This window comes from Taudactylus pleione, unplaced genomic scaffold (assembly GCF_031769625.1).
Source record: "Taudactylus pleione unplaced genomic scaffold, aTauple2 ptg000507l, whole genome shotgun sequence".
In the NCBI taxonomy this organism is placed as follows: Eukaryota; Metazoa; Chordata; class Amphibia; order Anura; family Myobatrachidae; genus Taudactylus; species Taudactylus pleione.
In genome coordinates this window covers 1,273,486-1,290,500 of record NW_028284909.1, presented here as the reverse complement: position 1 = coordinate 1,290,500, position 17,015 = coordinate 1,273,486, and the positions used below count along the sequence as shown (strand labels likewise).

The 17,015-nt window shown below is 45.4% G+C and overlaps 1 protein-coding gene across 1 annotated transcript in view; it reads right to left on the bottom strand.

The window, feature by feature from the left end:
• Positions 1–17,015, bottom strand: part of SPTBN4 (spectrin beta, non-erythrocytic 4) — a 172,915-nt gene that overhangs the window by 3,166 nt on the left and 152,734 nt on the right. Inside the window, exons 27-37 of the mRNA XM_088450123.1 lie at positions 15,236–15,440; positions 14,621–14,998; positions 14,255–14,499; positions 12,972–13,110; positions 11,289–11,373; positions 5,209–5,405; positions 4,449–5,122; positions 3,734–3,800; positions 3,359–3,636; positions 2,618–2,791; positions 2,490–2,532 (exon numbers count right to left, since the gene is read on the bottom strand). Coding sequence (XP_088306249.1) covers positions 2,490–2,532; positions 2,618–2,791; positions 3,359–3,636; positions 3,734–3,800; positions 4,449–5,122; positions 5,209–5,405; positions 11,289–11,373; positions 12,972–13,110; positions 14,255–14,499; positions 14,621–14,998; positions 15,236–15,440 — 2,485 coding nt within the window. The remainder of the gene's footprint in view (positions 1–2,489; positions 2,533–2,617; positions 2,792–3,358; positions 3,637–3,733; positions 3,801–4,448; positions 5,123–5,208; positions 5,406–11,288; positions 11,374–12,971; positions 13,111–14,254; positions 14,500–14,620; positions 14,999–15,235; positions 15,441–17,015) is intronic.

Below are 17,015 nucleotides of genomic sequence, written 5' to 3'. Positions count from 1 at the left end.
TGAACTACTATATACTAAATTGGTGGAATTAACCAGTGGTATTACCATTTCTGACCTATTTAATATGTGTGGAGTTTTTATGTGCAATTGTGTAAAAAAGAATGCAATTGAACATCAGCTAAAGTTTACTATATTTTTAACCGAGTGTACTTACCTGTGTAATGATGGTCCAGGATTTACCACCCTGTGTGGAGTTTACATGTGCATGCTTACTAACATAAATAGATATTAATTTATTTGGGACCAGATTATTAAGAGGTTTTTGATTAATAATATTTTTGGGACCATAGCCCTTGTGACACCTTTCATCCCATGAGAAATATATGGACTTTCCAGTTAATTATGTATCAAGGGATGGTTATATTTTTGTCGTAATTTGTTTTAATACTTATTTTTATACCCTAAAACTGCATATGAATATGCAAATAAGTTATATTTTATATGATATTTTGACATTTAACCATAAGAGTGCCCCGGGAAGGTTTTCTTTTTGTCTATCTGTCTGTGCAAACCTTTGTAGGCCGACAGGTAAATGGTCAACAAGGACTTGGGTCGATAGGGTCAAAAAGTCGACATGCAACTGATAATTTTTTATGTACCTACGTATATATTTATGACACTTGTCCATATTCCATTTCTATTTACTATCCTTCGCGATGCTTTGTTCTTGTCAGTGCAGTGTATGGTATTGTGTAAATGTTACTAGGGGGTTTATTTACTACGTGTCGGGTTGTAAAACCCGACAACTCTGTGTTTATGCCTGATATTTAAAAGGGCAGTGCTTTTACTAGCGTGTCTTGATAGTAAAGGCACTACCCTTTTTTAAATATCAGGCATAAATACAAACAGAGGTGTCGTGTTTTAAAACCCATCACTTCATAAATAAGGGGTCTATTTACTAAGCCTTGGATGGAGATAAAGTGAAAGGAGAAAGTACCAGCCAATCAGCTCCTAACTGCCATGTCACAGGCTGTGTTTGAAGTATGACAGGAGCTGGTTGGCTGGTATTTTATCTCCGTTCACTTTATCTCCATCCAAGGCTTAGTATAAATAGACCCCTAAACCCCTGTGGCGGAAATGCTTCGGAATCGATGAAAAAAACATATAAAAAATATATATATAAAAAGGTCGATATGCAAATGGTCGACACATTTATTTTAACCCTAGCCCTCCCCCTAGTGCCTAACCGTCCCATTCCGCAGCTTAACCCTAAGCCTTAACCTAAAAATCATGAAAAACCATGTGTCAACCTTTTTTTGTGTAGACAATTTGTACATCTACCTTCTGCACAGTTGTAAACATTGTCGACCATTCACTGTCTGTCTATCATGCGGATACCGTCTTCATGCAGAACCTTATGGGACCACTATCTGGCAAGCTGAGAAGCCTCAGCTGGGCAGCCTTTAGTGCAGGGGTCCCCAAATTCTGTCCTCAAGGCATCCTAACAGTTCAGGTTTTAGGATATCCATGCTTATTCACAGATGGTATAATCAAACTAACTGAGATATTAATTAAATCACCTGTGCTTAAGTATGGCTATCCTGAAAACTTGGACTGTTAGGGTGTCTTGAGGACAGAGTTTGGGAACCACTGCTATAGTGGTTGCTTCATAGAAGGACATCTGCCAAAACTTGACATTGTTGGGGGAAAACTTCCTGGTTGGACATGGGGGTAATATTACCTGAATAGATGAGTGAATGGGGGGCAACTCACACCAACGAGTCTTAAGAAAAGTTCACCTCATTGCATTAAGAAACCTTTGTGACATTTAGCACATGAATTTCCACCATAAATCTTAGATCACAAACCATTGTTCTACAGACAATGGCCACCATACCATAACTAAAGCTTGGTACACACTTACCAATCGTTTGCCCAGTGTGCAGGGCTTGACAGCTCAACTGGGGACGGGCATTTAAATTGAAAATGGTATCAGCACACACAACATGTGATATACCACTTGCCCCCATTTCGGCCCTTCATACATTTCCCCCAGGGTGCTAGAGATTGGACCACTGACTGGAGTTTAAGCTGATTGCTGTACTCGACCATGACTGGCTGGCAGACACGTTACAGACCACTAACATATAGAGTAACTACTAAATAGTTTCACCAATCAATATGTACATAGTGCAGGTTCTGTAATATATGTGATTAAAGTAATAGTCAAGGGCTATAGTGTATTTGTAGACACACAGCAAACCTCCTGTTCAGCGATCCCACTACATGTCCCTTATTACCTCCTTTTAGCAGAAAATGGCTGAACAGGTAGCAATCGCCTGCTCACTGACTGCAAATACAGTTTCAAGAATCTGAAGTTCTGTCAAGATATGGAACATGTTCCATCTATATTCACGAATGCCCATAGCAGCTCTCTTACAGTGTTTTAGGCTGTGAATGGTTTTGCAGTTCTCATTCACTAGCTGATTAATGATGTTTCTACTAAGTGCAATCTGGGAGTGTGCATTCGGAGTAAAGCTATAATATACCTCATCTTTTGCTTGAAAGAGGAATTCTCTTCCATCTGTCGACCTACAAGAGGAGAAACACAATTAATGTACCTTTTAATAACAATTCGCAAACAGCCTGGTTTTTAAATTATTGGTAAAACTCTTACCTGAGCTTGAAGACAAACTTCTTTTTCTTGTACTCATTGGCCACCTCGCAGGAAGCTCTGTTGAGATTCAGCAGGGGTTCCCCTCCGTGTGTAGCCCCTGAACTCTGGCTCTTTGCGTCCTTATAGACCCCTAAGTCTCCTTTATTAAGCACACAGTACAGGTTTACCCAGGACCTTTGGGGACCACAAAAGTGTTGGTATTAGCTGGTATGACACGAATTATACAAGTCTTGTTCTAGAGCAGTTGTATGTAACATGCCCTAATTTCAAAACTGGCAGGGCATGCTGGGAGGTGTAGTTCCACAGCAGCTGGAGTGCCACATGTTGAATACACCTAGTCTAGCACATCAACATACCCACCACCCAATGCTGAAAGGTATAGGCAATCTCCAACTAGTTCTATATAAATAATCACCAATCATTTCTGGAGTATTGCCTCTGAAATTTGCTGGAGCTCTCTATATATTGCTATGGAACAGTGGTTGTCAACTGCAATCCTCAAGTTTGCCCAACAGGTCATGTTTTGAGGATTTCGGTCTGTGGAAGCCGGTGGGATAATTACTGACCCAGCAAAATAGATTATCACCTGTGCATGATTAAAGAAATCCACAAAACATGACCTGTTGGTACTTGAGGACTTGAACTTCTTCATGGTTACTGTATATAAACCCATTCTAGATGATTACACCATACCTCTGTTCCCAATATAGCTTTGTGCATGTCAGTGCTGCTTACGTGTACCTGTTTGAGGCCTTTTTGCTGGGCCCATCCAGCTCATGTTTCCTGAATAGGTATCCTTCCTGTTGTACTGTATGGGTGGGAGGTGGAGGAGGAGGGGCGCTGCTCTGTGCAGGAACTGAGCGGGATCTCCGCGCCTCACCCGGTGGTTGGTTTGGGTCTTTGGGTCGAGGTCTTCTTCTTGGCTTGGGTCTGTCTCGTGCTCTTGGCCGGTCAGGTCTTGGCGTTCTTTCTTGAAGTTTTTCCACACCATTGGGTAACCGTGCAGGAGAGTCTCGACTCTGCAGTGGAGAGAACAGGAACGTGAAGCTGGTATTGCAGAACAAGCCATATAACATTATCTTGTGTAAAGTCCATTGATTTTACATTGATACGTACTTCAGGGCTGTTCTGCAATGCTTCCTTCTCTTGCAGCTGTTCTACAATGTCTGCAAGTGTCGCCTTTCTAGAGAAAGAGATAATCAGACCAACAATTACTTGTCTCCTAAATCACAGACATCATGAGACCAAACCTCCTTATTCCTTCCTAGTAAACATGCAAGAGGGCAAACCCTTCACCTCCTCCCATTGGACATAAGGGGAGACACTGAGCATGTGGCAAGTTTTTGCATGCAGCACATGCAAAATTACTTTTGTGTATGCTCGTCACAATGGGACAGAACTTGGCCACATTTCTCTTTCCATGAATGTGGGCATTCCGGGGAGGCAGCAATGCTATCGGACAGAAGCATTCTGTCTTGTGAGAGTGTCATTGACTCGGTTCTATAGCGTTGTGTGTTTGAGTCCTGTGTACGGGGAAGGAAAACATGTTGCTGACTGATCTCTTGTGTGTAGATTGAGGCTGGCGCAAATGCTAATGATGACATATGCGGTGGCTAGTGCAAAACCAATGGGCTGCAAAGGTTTTGGCTTGCAGAAGACCCCTGCAGTAGACCTATGGATTCTTGCATTAGCCTACGGTAGTAAATCGGGCTTCTGCAGCTGCCCGCAAATACAGCCACTTCGCGTGCGACTCCGAATCGGCCCAATCACCTCTCCCCTCTTTCCTTCCACATAGACATCAAGAGACTATGAACCTGTATGAAGTTCTTACCCTGCTGGTTTGTCAGGTTCATTCCTTGGTGCTTCTTGCTCGCTGGACTCTTGTTTCTCAGCCCTTCTCTCGTGCCTGTCCCTCCTCCTTTCTGGCTGCTCCTGCTTTGGAGTTTCTTGCTCGCTAGATCCTTGTCTTTCCAACCTCTTCTCATGTCTATCCTTCCTTCTCTTTTCCTCTGGTTGCTCTGGCTTGGCAACCTCCTGCTCGCTGGACTCCTGACGTTCCAGCCTCCGATCATGCCGTTCTCTCCGCGCAGTATGCCGACTTAATTTGCTTTCCACTCTATCTACAGTCAATGTTGCCATACCTTGTGCCACTTTCGTTTCTGATCGCTCTGCCCTGGATCCTTCCTGAGATGGCAGGGGTTTCTCTGTCACCTTGGCCTCCACATGGTCTATCTTTGGTTGCAGTCGTTCTGGCTTCATCTCCTGCCGCACATAACCCACTCTTGCGTCTCCTTTTTCTCCTCGTGTTCTATGGCTGTCCAGATGGACCCCATTAGGGATGGACAGAGTATCTTTCTGTTCTGTTCTAGCCTCTGACTTTTCATGGATTGTCTGATGTATAAAGGGCGATGGACGAGTTGAAAAGTCGGTTGTGTCTGAGAAAACTTTTCGACCGAGCAGTGGGGTTGCGGGCTGCTTGCTCTGCTCTGCTTTCATCTTCTCCAGCTTGCAAGAAAGAGAAAGCAGCACATTCTACACTACTGAAATACGGTAAATCGCATTCTTACTGAAACACTTAATGGAGTTCTTACTGTAGTCAGACGTCTCAATGAGCTGAATCTCTCCTCCCAGACGGCTGCTGTCTTGCGGAAGGCTTCATGACGTCGAATTAGCTGTTCCACCTCGTCCACACTGTTGCCCAGCTCTGGGCTCTTTACTATAGGCTCCTGGGCAGTTAGCCAGGCTTCAGCCACTCCAGCTTCTTGGGCAAACTGGTGAACTTCGAGCACTGTAGTGTGAGAGAGAATTACATTAAATGTGTCCTGTAATGAATGCCCCCTCCTAGGAAAACCCTGCTGGCTAGCATGGTCTTTACTTAAGAGTTGGCTGCTGTTCTGCTGGGTGGTCAGGCATGCTCTATCTAGACCAGTGTTGGCTAACCTTGACACTCCAGCTGTTGTGGAACTATATATCCCAGCATGCCCTGCCACAGTTTTAGCATGCCCTAATAGCAAAACTGTAGCAGTGCATGCTGGGTTATGTAGTTCCATAACAGCTGGAGTGTCAAGGTTAGCCAACACTGATCTAGACTCTCCCTACACTTGGGAGGCTTAAATGGGGTGAGCTCCTGAGTACATGTCTGTCTATCTGGAAGAGGCCCAATAAAATCCCTAATTGCATTATATCTGTAAAAATCCAAATATGAACAATTTATGCTTTTCCCCCTGAGACACACTCCATAGCTGTGCAGCCAATCCATAGTGTGGTAGGAAAATGTCAGATTCAGAGAGTAGATTCAGAGAGTAAAGCTGGCCACACATCTAAAGATTATCTGTCCAACCAGCCAACTGGTTGATTGGTTGGAATGAAAATCTGGTAAGGTATGAAAGCAAATGACAATCAGCAATTTGCTCCCAAACGCCGGAAAATGGACCAAAACTGTTGTTTGAACAAATTGTTTAGATCAAACATTTAAAAAACTTGTCTGAATGACCATTTTCATATGTGTTCTGGAATTTAGGAGCCAATTGCTGATCATCAGTTACTCCCATCCGTTACCAGATTTTCATTCCAACCAATCAACTAGTTGGCTGGTTGGATGCAAGTTGGTCTAGTGTGTGGCCAGCTTAAAACTAGAGGTCCAGTGTTTAAAACCTTACAAAATCTAAGCATGGGCAAAGGCAGTTATTCAGGACTTGATGCAAAGCAGTGCACCAGGGTGAGTTGGTCTCTGTAGGTCAGATAATGCATAGCTGTAGAAGAGCAGTATCCAATTTATTACATATTGTATGTATTGTCACTGAGATCATGTATTGTAGCTTTGTGCGTGAATCCTTGTATTGTTATGACTCAGACTGGGAGACATGCTTTTACAATCCCAGGCAGTGATGCTTAACCTAGATCAGATTTAAAAGGTTATAAAACCACTTAGAAATACTCTGTTGTCTTTTGTTCTATTGACAGATCTATGGTTATTGTCTTCTATTATGGAAACGTAACTAATACATACAGTTCACACTGTAAATGTAGAGTACTACTGCCCTCTACTGCTCAAAGTTAGTATTGATACTGAAAACGCATTTAAAGAGTGCAGCTTCTGCTGTTTAAAATATGTGCCATGCATATATTATGTATGCCACTGTGTGTGTATCTGCATGTGAAATTGCTATGTTAGGCCCATATGGAATTAGAGGTGAAAAGCCATGATCCGCGAAAAGTTTTCGCCTGTTTCCGTAGTATCGCCCTATTCAATTCCAGGACGTTTTCGCCTAGGTGAAAACTCCATAGGCAAAAAAGTTTCTCCATCCAAAGGCAGGACAAAAGAAGTGCAAAATCCATATTTTGGGGTATAAATGTGGGGACTTTGGGGGTCATTCAGACCCACTCGCAAGCGGCAGTACGCTCGCAAGTGGGTCGATGTTCCCCACTGCGCATGAGCACGACGGAGGGAGCTCCGTCGTGCGCATGCGCGAGACCCGGACTGCGACAGCTAAGCTGTCGCTCCGGGTCTCGCACCAAAGGGGGCGTGCTGTCGATGGTGAGTGACAGCACGCCCAGGGGGCGTCCCTGCCAGACGGAGGCGTTCCCATGGGAACGCCTACCGTCTGAAGCCGGCCCCACTGACATCACTAGTGATGTCAGTGGGAGTGATTTTGGCTCTGATAGAGCCAAAATCACTCCAGGGCTTGTGGCTGGGAAACCCTACCGCAGGGTTTCCGTCGCAAGTCCGATGGTCGCGATGGTCAAGACCATCGCGACCATCTTTTTGGACGCTCGTATATGCTGTGGGTGGTCACCCACAGCTATACGAGCGTCCAGGAGGACGCTCCATTTTAATGGAGGAGGGCCCTGATTCAGAGCGAGCGCTCTGGTCACAGCGTCCGGCTCTGAATCAGGCCCTTTGTTCAGAATCCCTTGGAACCCCCCCCCCCCCCCACGCCCTCCCCCAACCCCCCCGATGACTAATTGGGCACTGAAATTTTTAAAAATATATCTTAATTCACCCCAAAATAGACCTGTCATATTTGGGGCAAATATGTAAAAAGTGTTTTAAGATGGGCCTAAAGTACTGGGAGAGGTATTTTGGGGGGCTGTATAGATGGGACAGATGTATTTAGGATTGCAGCAGTATTTTTTTAATCTGCACTTTATAGACAGCAAAATATACTAGCACCCATTTCACCCTCAATTTAACTACAGCAATTATTCCCCCCCCCCCCCCCCCCCCAAAAGAAAGATAGCTTTCCATCATTTTTTCACACTTATGCAAATATGCATATAACAGCCCTTTGACTCAATTTAAGTACGCTAATTACTTTTATTAGGGTTATTAATACACTACTATATTGATTCCCCTGGGTGAGTTAGGCTTTATTGGGGGTACAACCTGATTTCCCCAAAAAACTTGACCTTTTCACCAGTTCTGCTGTTCGCTGCATTCACCAATATGCGTTTGACTGTTTTACAATTGAATATGGTGGAAAGCGGGGGCGTGCATTGATTAAGCAGGTGAAAACTTTGCCTCCAAAACACGCGAATGAGGTGAAAACATCGTGCTTTTCACGGCTAACCTCTTATTCCCTCGTTTCAATTCCAATTATCTGATGGCATTCAAAGTCATCCTTTCATAAATGGAGGAGACAATTTGGGGGGAGTTGTGCTACCCTGCTCACACAAATAGTGAGACTGTCGGGTGCACTCCAAAGTGAATATAGAAAAAGCAAGGCTCCACTAATATTTCAATTATTATTTATTTTTTATTTATTATTTTATTATTCTATCATTTTATTGCATCTTGATTAATAAAAAATAACCTTTATTGTTTATTTTAAAACCTTTATATATACCGTATATACTCGAGTATAAGCCGAGTTTTTCAGCACAAAAAATGTGCTGAAAAAGTACCCCCTCGGCTTATACTCGAGTCAAGTGTAGCGCTGACCGGACGGAGTTCGGTCAGCGCTACACACTGCCAAACACACAGCCGCCGAAGCCGGCAGCTGCGTGTTTGGTGTAATCAGCAGCCGCTGAGAGTCTGTCAGACTCTCAGCGGCTGCTGCTGCTCCCACTGCGGGAGCCATCTTCCGGCACCCGCAGTGGGTGATGGGTGACACGTCGTCATGACGACATCTCTCCCATGCAAAGCGGCCGGAGGAGCGGACAGCGGCGGGACCAGGAGCGGGAGTTTAAGGTAAGTGTTTATTTTTTTAAAATTCTTTTCATGTCTCTCTCTACTAGGGGGGGGGGGGGGGACTACAGGGGGCACTACCAGGGGGCGATGACTACAGGGGGCACTACCAGGGGGCAGTAAAAGGGGGGATTACCACTGGGGGCACTACCAGGGGAGGATTACTACAGGGGGCACTACCAGGGGAGGATTACTACAGGGGGCACTACCAGTGGGGGATTACTACAGGGGGCACAACCAGGGGGAATTACTACTGGGGGCACTACCAGCTGCTGCCATTTCCCACACTGGGCTTATACTTGAGTCAGTAAGTTTTCCCAGTTTTTTGGGGTAAAAGTAGGTACCTCGGCTTATATTCGGGTCGACTTATACTCGAGTATATACGGTAGTTATAAGAAAGAAAAAAAAAAACAATAAACAAAGTGTAGGCAGTGGGAAAAAGTGTTTAAAAAAAATCCTGATTATACCTTTGGGTCACTTGTTTGTTATAAATAACCACTTTAGCGTTATAGAAACTGAATGGATTTGTCTGCTTTATTAATTCCAGTATTTGAGGTTTGTTATTAATCAGTGCAGAATAAATTCTCAATGTTGTAAAACTGTATGAAGGTTATTTTAAAATAACCTTCATATAGTCTGATTAAGAACAGTCGCAATGTATCAAATACACAGAAACATTTTGATTCACTGGCAACAATGAAATAAATGTTGCAAATGATTTATATAAAGGTTTTAAAAGAAACAATAAAGGTTATTTTTTATTAAGCAAGATGCAATAAATGATAGTATAATAATAAATAATAATTTAAATATTAGTGGAGCCTTGCTTTTTCTATATTCACTCTGGAGTGCACCCGACAGTCTCACTATTTTTTCTTTTCTGTAAATTCCTGTAATATAGCATTTCCCATGCAGATATAACCGCAGTTGCACACAGAATATAGGCATGCAGTATATCATTTTAAGCAGAATAAGCTGCCTGTGAGTCATATTTGCATCGCTTAGTGAATAAGACACATTTGAAAGTAAAAGGACGCACAAAAATATGCTTGGCGTAACAGAGTTGCACGATGCCCATGCGTTATGTTTAACGCGACTTTGTATGTGGACACATCTTTTTCATACAGGTCACTGCACCATCAAGTCTGGTATGGAGCTGGTACTCAACTATAATAAATACAACATTAGCCCTTTTATGGAGCTGGCACTCACCTATAGTGCTGAACCAGGAGCCCTTCCATGGAGCTGGCACTCGCCTAGAACACTGAACCAGGAACCTTCCATGGAGCTGGCACTCGCCTATAACACTGAACCACGAACCCTTCCATGGAGCTGGCACTCGCCTATAACACTGAACCAGGAACCCTTCAACCGAACTGGCCCTCGCCTATAACACTGAACCAGGAATTCTTCCACAGAACTGTCCCTCGCCTATAACACTGAACCAGGAATTCTTCCACAGAACTGTCCCTCGCCTGTAACACTGAACCAGGAACCCTTCCATGGAGCTGGCACTCGCCTACAACACTGAACAAGGAACCTTTCCATGGAGCTGGCACTCACTTATAACACTGAACCAGGAACCCTTCCATGGAGCTGGCCCTCGCCTATAACACTGAACCAGGAACCCTTCAACGGAGCTGGCCCTCGCCTATAACACTGAACCAGGAATTCTACCACAGAACTGGCCCTCGCCTGTAACACTGAACCAGGAACCCTTCAACGGAGCTGGCCCTCGCCTATAACACTGAACCAGGAATTCTACCACAGAACTGGCCCTCGCCTGTAACACTGAACCAGGAACCCTTCCATGGAGCTGGCCCTCGCCTATAACACTGAACCAGGAACCCTTCCATGGAGCTGGCCCTCGCCTATAACACTGAACCAGGAACCCTTCCATGGAGCTGGCGCTCGCCTATAACACCGAACCAGGAACCCTTCCATGGAGCTGGCCCTCGCCTATAACACTGAACCAGGAACCCTTCCATGGAGCTGGCACTCGCCTGTAACACTGAACCAGGAACCCTTTCACGGAGCTGGCACTCGCCTATAACGCTGAACCAGGAACCCTTGCATGGAGCTGGCACTCGCCTATAACGCTGAAACAAGAACCCTTACACAGAACTGGCTGTGGGAATTGAGCCTTAAGCCCTATGTTATGGGGAGCTCACATAGTTAAAAGCTCTATACAGATAAAGACTCATACATTTTGCTTGCTTCTCCCCCGCATTCACCAGGGGGGGCATAAAACTAGAGTGTGGGAGCTGTAAAGATTTCCATGGCAACCCTAATTAGGTAATTGTTAGGAGGGGCGGCAGTGGGGGGGGGGGTACTGCCTGCCTTGTTCTTCACCAGGGAGGGAGTAGGACATTTTGTGAAATTGAGTTGCATAAAATTATAAACTGAATGGAACTGTGAATTGGACAATGTCCTACGGTCCCCTGGCAGCGTGGTTAGGAATAGGAGAACCCCCACCACACTTACTTTGCTGCAGCCACTCCCAGTGCTTCTGCCATTTATCCGACAGTTCTCTCTTCTTTGCCATCAGCCTGTCCAGACTCTGCTTGATCTGGAGGAAGGATGGAAATTAGCATCAGGGTTCAACAAGCATGCGCTGCACGCAGAAGGCGCATGTCTGACCTGTAATAGCCTCTGACGTGTGTGGAGTGATCTAGGGAACTGTGGGCCTGATTCACTACGGATCGCAACTGCGAATGCAATAGCGATTACGCACGCAGTTCAACTGCGATACTATGCTAATCCATTGTGATCGCTATGCGGTCGCAGCACAACATAAGGATGCCCACTTTACCTTACATCTGTGATTTTTAGAAAGACTGCGAAAACATCGGTACAATCGAGTACCATCACAGCCTCACGCACACTTGCACAAGCCCTGACCTTACTCAGGAATTGCTAACCTTGTCGCATGCTATCAGTCCTCAGGCAACGGCGTTGAAACGCACTGGCACGCCTGCGTTTCCTGACCACACCCCCCATCACCACCCGCAAACTGCACTTCCTGTCAATCACTCTGCGATGGGTCTATGGAGTCATTGCGATCGCAGTCCCGATTGCAGTGGCCGGGTTGCGCACTACGATGCATGCACAGAATGCAACAATTGGCCAATTGCGTGCGGAATCGCAGTTGCGATCGGTAGTGATTCAGGCCCTGTGTCATGACTTTTCAAAACTCAGACAAGGGACAAAAACAGATGGAACCATTCACAAACATAAGTATTTATCTCTGCATTCGTCTTCAGCAGTAAATGGAGAATCGTGTGCCTAGTACAGTGACATGATGGACAAAATATTGTTATCCCTGCCTACCAGCTATAGAGATGCCGTCTGTCTGTCAGTTTTAGTTTGTCCTTATCCTTGGTGATATCAGAACCCACCACTGTCTGTAGACCATGCCCCAATTTGTTGTATCGTGAGAGGATTATTACATATGAATAATACAGACAGGAGGAGATAATTGGGGCTATGAAATAAAAGCACTGTGCACGTCGTCCTGTAAAATATCATTATGCAGTCCTATCCATAGGCAAACGCAGCCCACACCATGACCACAATAGAAATAGTAATATAATAGAATTTTACTTGTGCTGTATATTCTTCTCAGCATCACAAGTGAAATAATTAGCACCACCTGTGGATCTTTTAACATGTATCAGCCAGTCAAAAAATAACCTGTGCACCAACTAGGAGATCTGGAAAACATTCACTGTTAAGGATGTGCTGCTATAGAGCCCAATACATATATGTCCAGGGCAGTGCTGGGTTCCTCTGCTGCTCCCCCAGACTGCTGGACTTGCTCTAATGCTCTGGAATGGTGCCCACATCTAAAATAAAAACATTCAGCTCAGGCAGGATGGCCCTACTGCCGCATTTAATGGGTTACAGTGATTGCTGGTTCTCTATATGCTGGATTTATGACACACAATACACTTTGTATTATGCTGGTTAAGTGCTAATTCTACCCTCTTCATGGACTGGCCACACTCACTCTAAAATCAAGCATTTGGAAACCCCCCTCTAGAAATCCTGCATTTGCCACTGCTATCTTTCCATGTATTGTACACAAATAAAGGTACAGTATGCACAGTGTATCGTTAAATGAAATAAAACTAGATTACTTTCACACTAGAGACCACAAGCTCCTACCTCTTCTGATGCCGGCCGCTTGTTTAGGACCAAGGACTTTCCCAGCTCCACACAGTCCGCAATCCTCTTGTTTCGTGCCTCAATTTCACTCTTTAACCCTTGATGGTAACTTATTAAAACTTCCACAGCAGACACGTCTCTGGGAACAAAGGACGGTGGGAATTAGTAGCCGCTATGTCTGCCAACCTGTCCTGCGAGAGGCAACACTATCGCTGTCAGATTTAAAGGTTGCGCTGAAGACAAATGAGAGAACCACAGCCCGTTTACTCCGGTGACTGCGTTACTAACATCACCTGCACCTCAGACACTTCAGCATTACATTCACAAATGTTTATAGGTCTTCATTTTGAGACCGCTTTAGTAAAAAGTTATAAGCAATTGTTATGGATACAGATAATGGTGGATTTACCTCCAAAAAATTGATAATACAATGTCACGCAGATCGGTCTGAAGAGTGTTTTAGCAAGTCTTCAATGTCACCATTTACTCACGATGGGATGGGTACGGAATGCCAGCGTTTGGGATCCCATTGAGGATAACTACAAGACTTACCAACAACATATTCACCAAAGTATTTTATGAATTTTGCCTCCAATTGGATAAAACGCAGATTGAAATTGGTTAAAATGCAACCAATCAGATTCTACTTAACATGCGTCTAGCACCTTCTAGAAGATAATAGCTAGAATCCGATTGGTTGCTATGGGCAACATCTCAACTTCTAAAAACTCTCACTTTAGTAAATATACCCCCTAAGAGTCTACATTGGCATTGACACCCTTGCCGATTCCCTGACACCTTACCCAGACCTCCACACTTCTGGATAGGGATTTATTTTTGTATAAGATCCTATTATTTAGTAATTAACAAGGGGTAACAGGTCGCAGAGGTTATAATTCCTCTCTATTCCTAATCATCAATAAAAAATGAAAAAGTCATGCATTACGTGGAAGTTATACTCCTATTATGCCAAACGTTCATATTCATAGAAGTTTTGTTGGATGTTTTTTGTACATTATAAACGGAATAAAATGGCTTAAGTTATTGGATGAAGTAGCTTGAAGTGGCTGGAAATGAATGCTATACACAAACCAAACGGGTGTAATACAGAGCAATAATTATAGGTTCAACACTCAATGCTAAAGGACCAGGACATTAGTAGGAAGTATAAATAATTAAGTATGTATTTTTAATAAAATGCATTGCTTCAAGCATCGTCCGTTTTTCTATTGTACTACACTGGCTGATTTACTCTGCCCACAGAATATTGTGCAACCATTTACCTGGGCTTCTCTCCTGTGCCAATCTGGCAGATGATGCCGTCCATCCAGGAGATCAGGTCCCTGACGAGACCGAGGAATTTCATGCGATCACTGGTGCTGGTAATCTGCAAGCGGCAGTCCTCGCACGAGGTTAGCAGCTCCTTCCATGAGCGCATTACTTCCTGCTCACTGGTGACGATGGCTGCCGCATTCTCACCGGCATACACCGTGCGCAGCTGGGCGGCGTTCTCCTGCAGCTGCCGTACCTGCCCCAGGGGAGGGAAGAGTGATAGTAAGGCTTGTGGCTGTGCTTAGGCCCCTAGGTGTGTAAGCTCAGGATACTAGACCTTTCTCTACAGATATTTGGGGACATTTATGAAACCTCACCTGAGTGACAAGAACCTGAATGTCGTGTTCAAAAGAACTAAGAATCCGCTGCAAGGAACCAGCCGAGAGCCGGACCTCCTGTGCCTTCACCTCCGGCACCCTCTGCTTCTTCTCCTCCACCTGGGACAGGACCTCTTTGCAGTCGTTGAAGAACTTATGTAGCTCGTGGGAAGCTGAAAGCATCTGGGCCCTTGTCTCCATCAACTCCAGCAGGTCCGCCCAGGCCTCGTTCACTCCGTCTTTCCATTCCGCGATGGTGGCTGCGTCTGAGTGGCCGTAGTCAATGAGCTCGTCCACCATCTGGTTGACCGCAGAGATGCGCTCATGGCCAACGCTGCCTGTCTCATTGACAAACTCCGTGAACTTCTCCTGGAGAAGCTACATAAAAAACAGAAAAATGAGACCTTGAGCAACTTAAGATATGGAATTCGTTAGGGCTGTTTATCATTGACTTCAAGCTTTGTAATATGTCCCTTGGAAGAGGATACTATAGAGCAAATACTACATCATGATTTATTTATGAGGTGTCACAGGTTCCGCTGCACCGTTAGACAATATGCTAATTCAGAGGCTAAACGGTGCATTATACATACACTATTTCCAAGTGTCACTTACTGTCACATGCTCATAATCTTGGCCCAGCTCAGGAGACCCGGCCACCACCTCCTTCTCTGCTATCCACTGCTCCAACTCATCCACCTCTCGGCTTAGCTGGAAGAGCCAATACTGCTGCTCCAGCCGTCCCTTCCGTTCCTCCACCAGGTCCTTCAGAGACACGTAGAGCCGATCAATCTGAGACTGACGCCTACTTATCTGCTCACTATGCAAGGACAGTAGTTAGTGCATTAGTCAGGGGCATGGTGCAGGGGTCATTTGCAAAACATCATATCTATGCATAGTGATTCTACTCTGTAACACAATCTAGCAACAGCTACAGCTGGATGTATAAGGGCCGATCCAATTAGCCGTGAGATCCTGGTAGTAGCATCACACGTTCTATTTCCCAGTGATATTAAGGCAGTAGTGAGGTGTGAGCAATGTTTCCACTGCCATAATTGCCAGTATTGAGCACAGATACATGGGGGCTGGTTCTGAGTTGGGACTGGGAGTATAAAACAAAAAAAGTAAGTAAACTTGCACCTTGGCAAATCCAGGCTGCACTGCAGGTGGGGGAGATTTACAATGTGCACAGACAGCATTTGTGGGCTACATGCAAAAGCAGCTCCCCTTGCATTGAAGAATGGTTTGTCCAAATGCAGTTACTCCTTTTTGTTTTCTGCTTTGTTACATACCCGTGAATCGGTCCCATAATGCACCAGGCCACATGAATCGGACCCTTACAGAGAAGTTCCTTTCTACGGTATCAATAGAAAGTTTGTGACAGACAAGGAAGTACCTTGGCCATAGTGGGATGTTGTGAGTATCTGATAAATGCGGTGACTATACTGTAGTGTGCTCTGGGCCTGATTCAGAGGCGGACAATCTGAAAGAGCGCTCGCTCTGAATCAGGGCGTTTTTCTTTTGTGCGGCCTCCTGGCCGTTCGCATAGCTGTGGGTGACCACCTACAGCTAGTGCAAGTGGCCAGGATGATGGTCGCGATGGTCAAGACCATTGGGGCTTGTGACGAGACCCTTGTGGTAGGGTCTCGTCTGCCGCAAGCCCCAGAGAGCTTCCGGCTCTAATAGAGCCGGAAGTTCTCCCACTGACCTCACTGGTGATGTCAGTGGGGCCGCCCACATACGGTAGGCGTTCGCTTGGGAACGCCTCAGTTTGTGAAGCCACCCCCCCGCCACGCCTACAAAACGGGGCGAGATGTCGATCACCATCGACAGCCGCCCCTTTTGTAGTGAGCCACGGAGCAAAAGAATTTCTCTCTCGCTCCGGGGCTTGCGCACGCACATTGCGGCCGCTGTGCGTGCGCAGAGCCCACCATCGACCCGCTTGCGAGTGGGTCTGAATCAGGCCCTCTGTAATTAGTCATATGACATAACATTGCTACCATGTGACAATATATATGTGACATATCTAATAATATGTACTTGTATTCCATGGGTTATATGGTGGAAACTATGTACAGCTAATTATGGGCAATTGTCTTGTGGGAACTGATCAGGGCTGCAGTATCCTGCCTCCTGCTGAGGGGTGTAGTAGGTATTACCGCCGGACGCATGGCCGGCGGTTTAAATCCCGACAGCGGCAGCCCGGCAAGGGTGAAAATCCTGATCGTCCCTAAGGTAAGTATCGCTAACCTAATTCTACCCCCTAACCCTCCCTTAGGGGTGCCTAACCCTAACCTCCCCCCCAAGTACATAACCCTAATCCCCCCTTCCCCGCTGCCTAAACCTAAGTCCCCCGGGGGGGGTGCCAAACCCTAACCTCCCCCCGGGGTGCCTA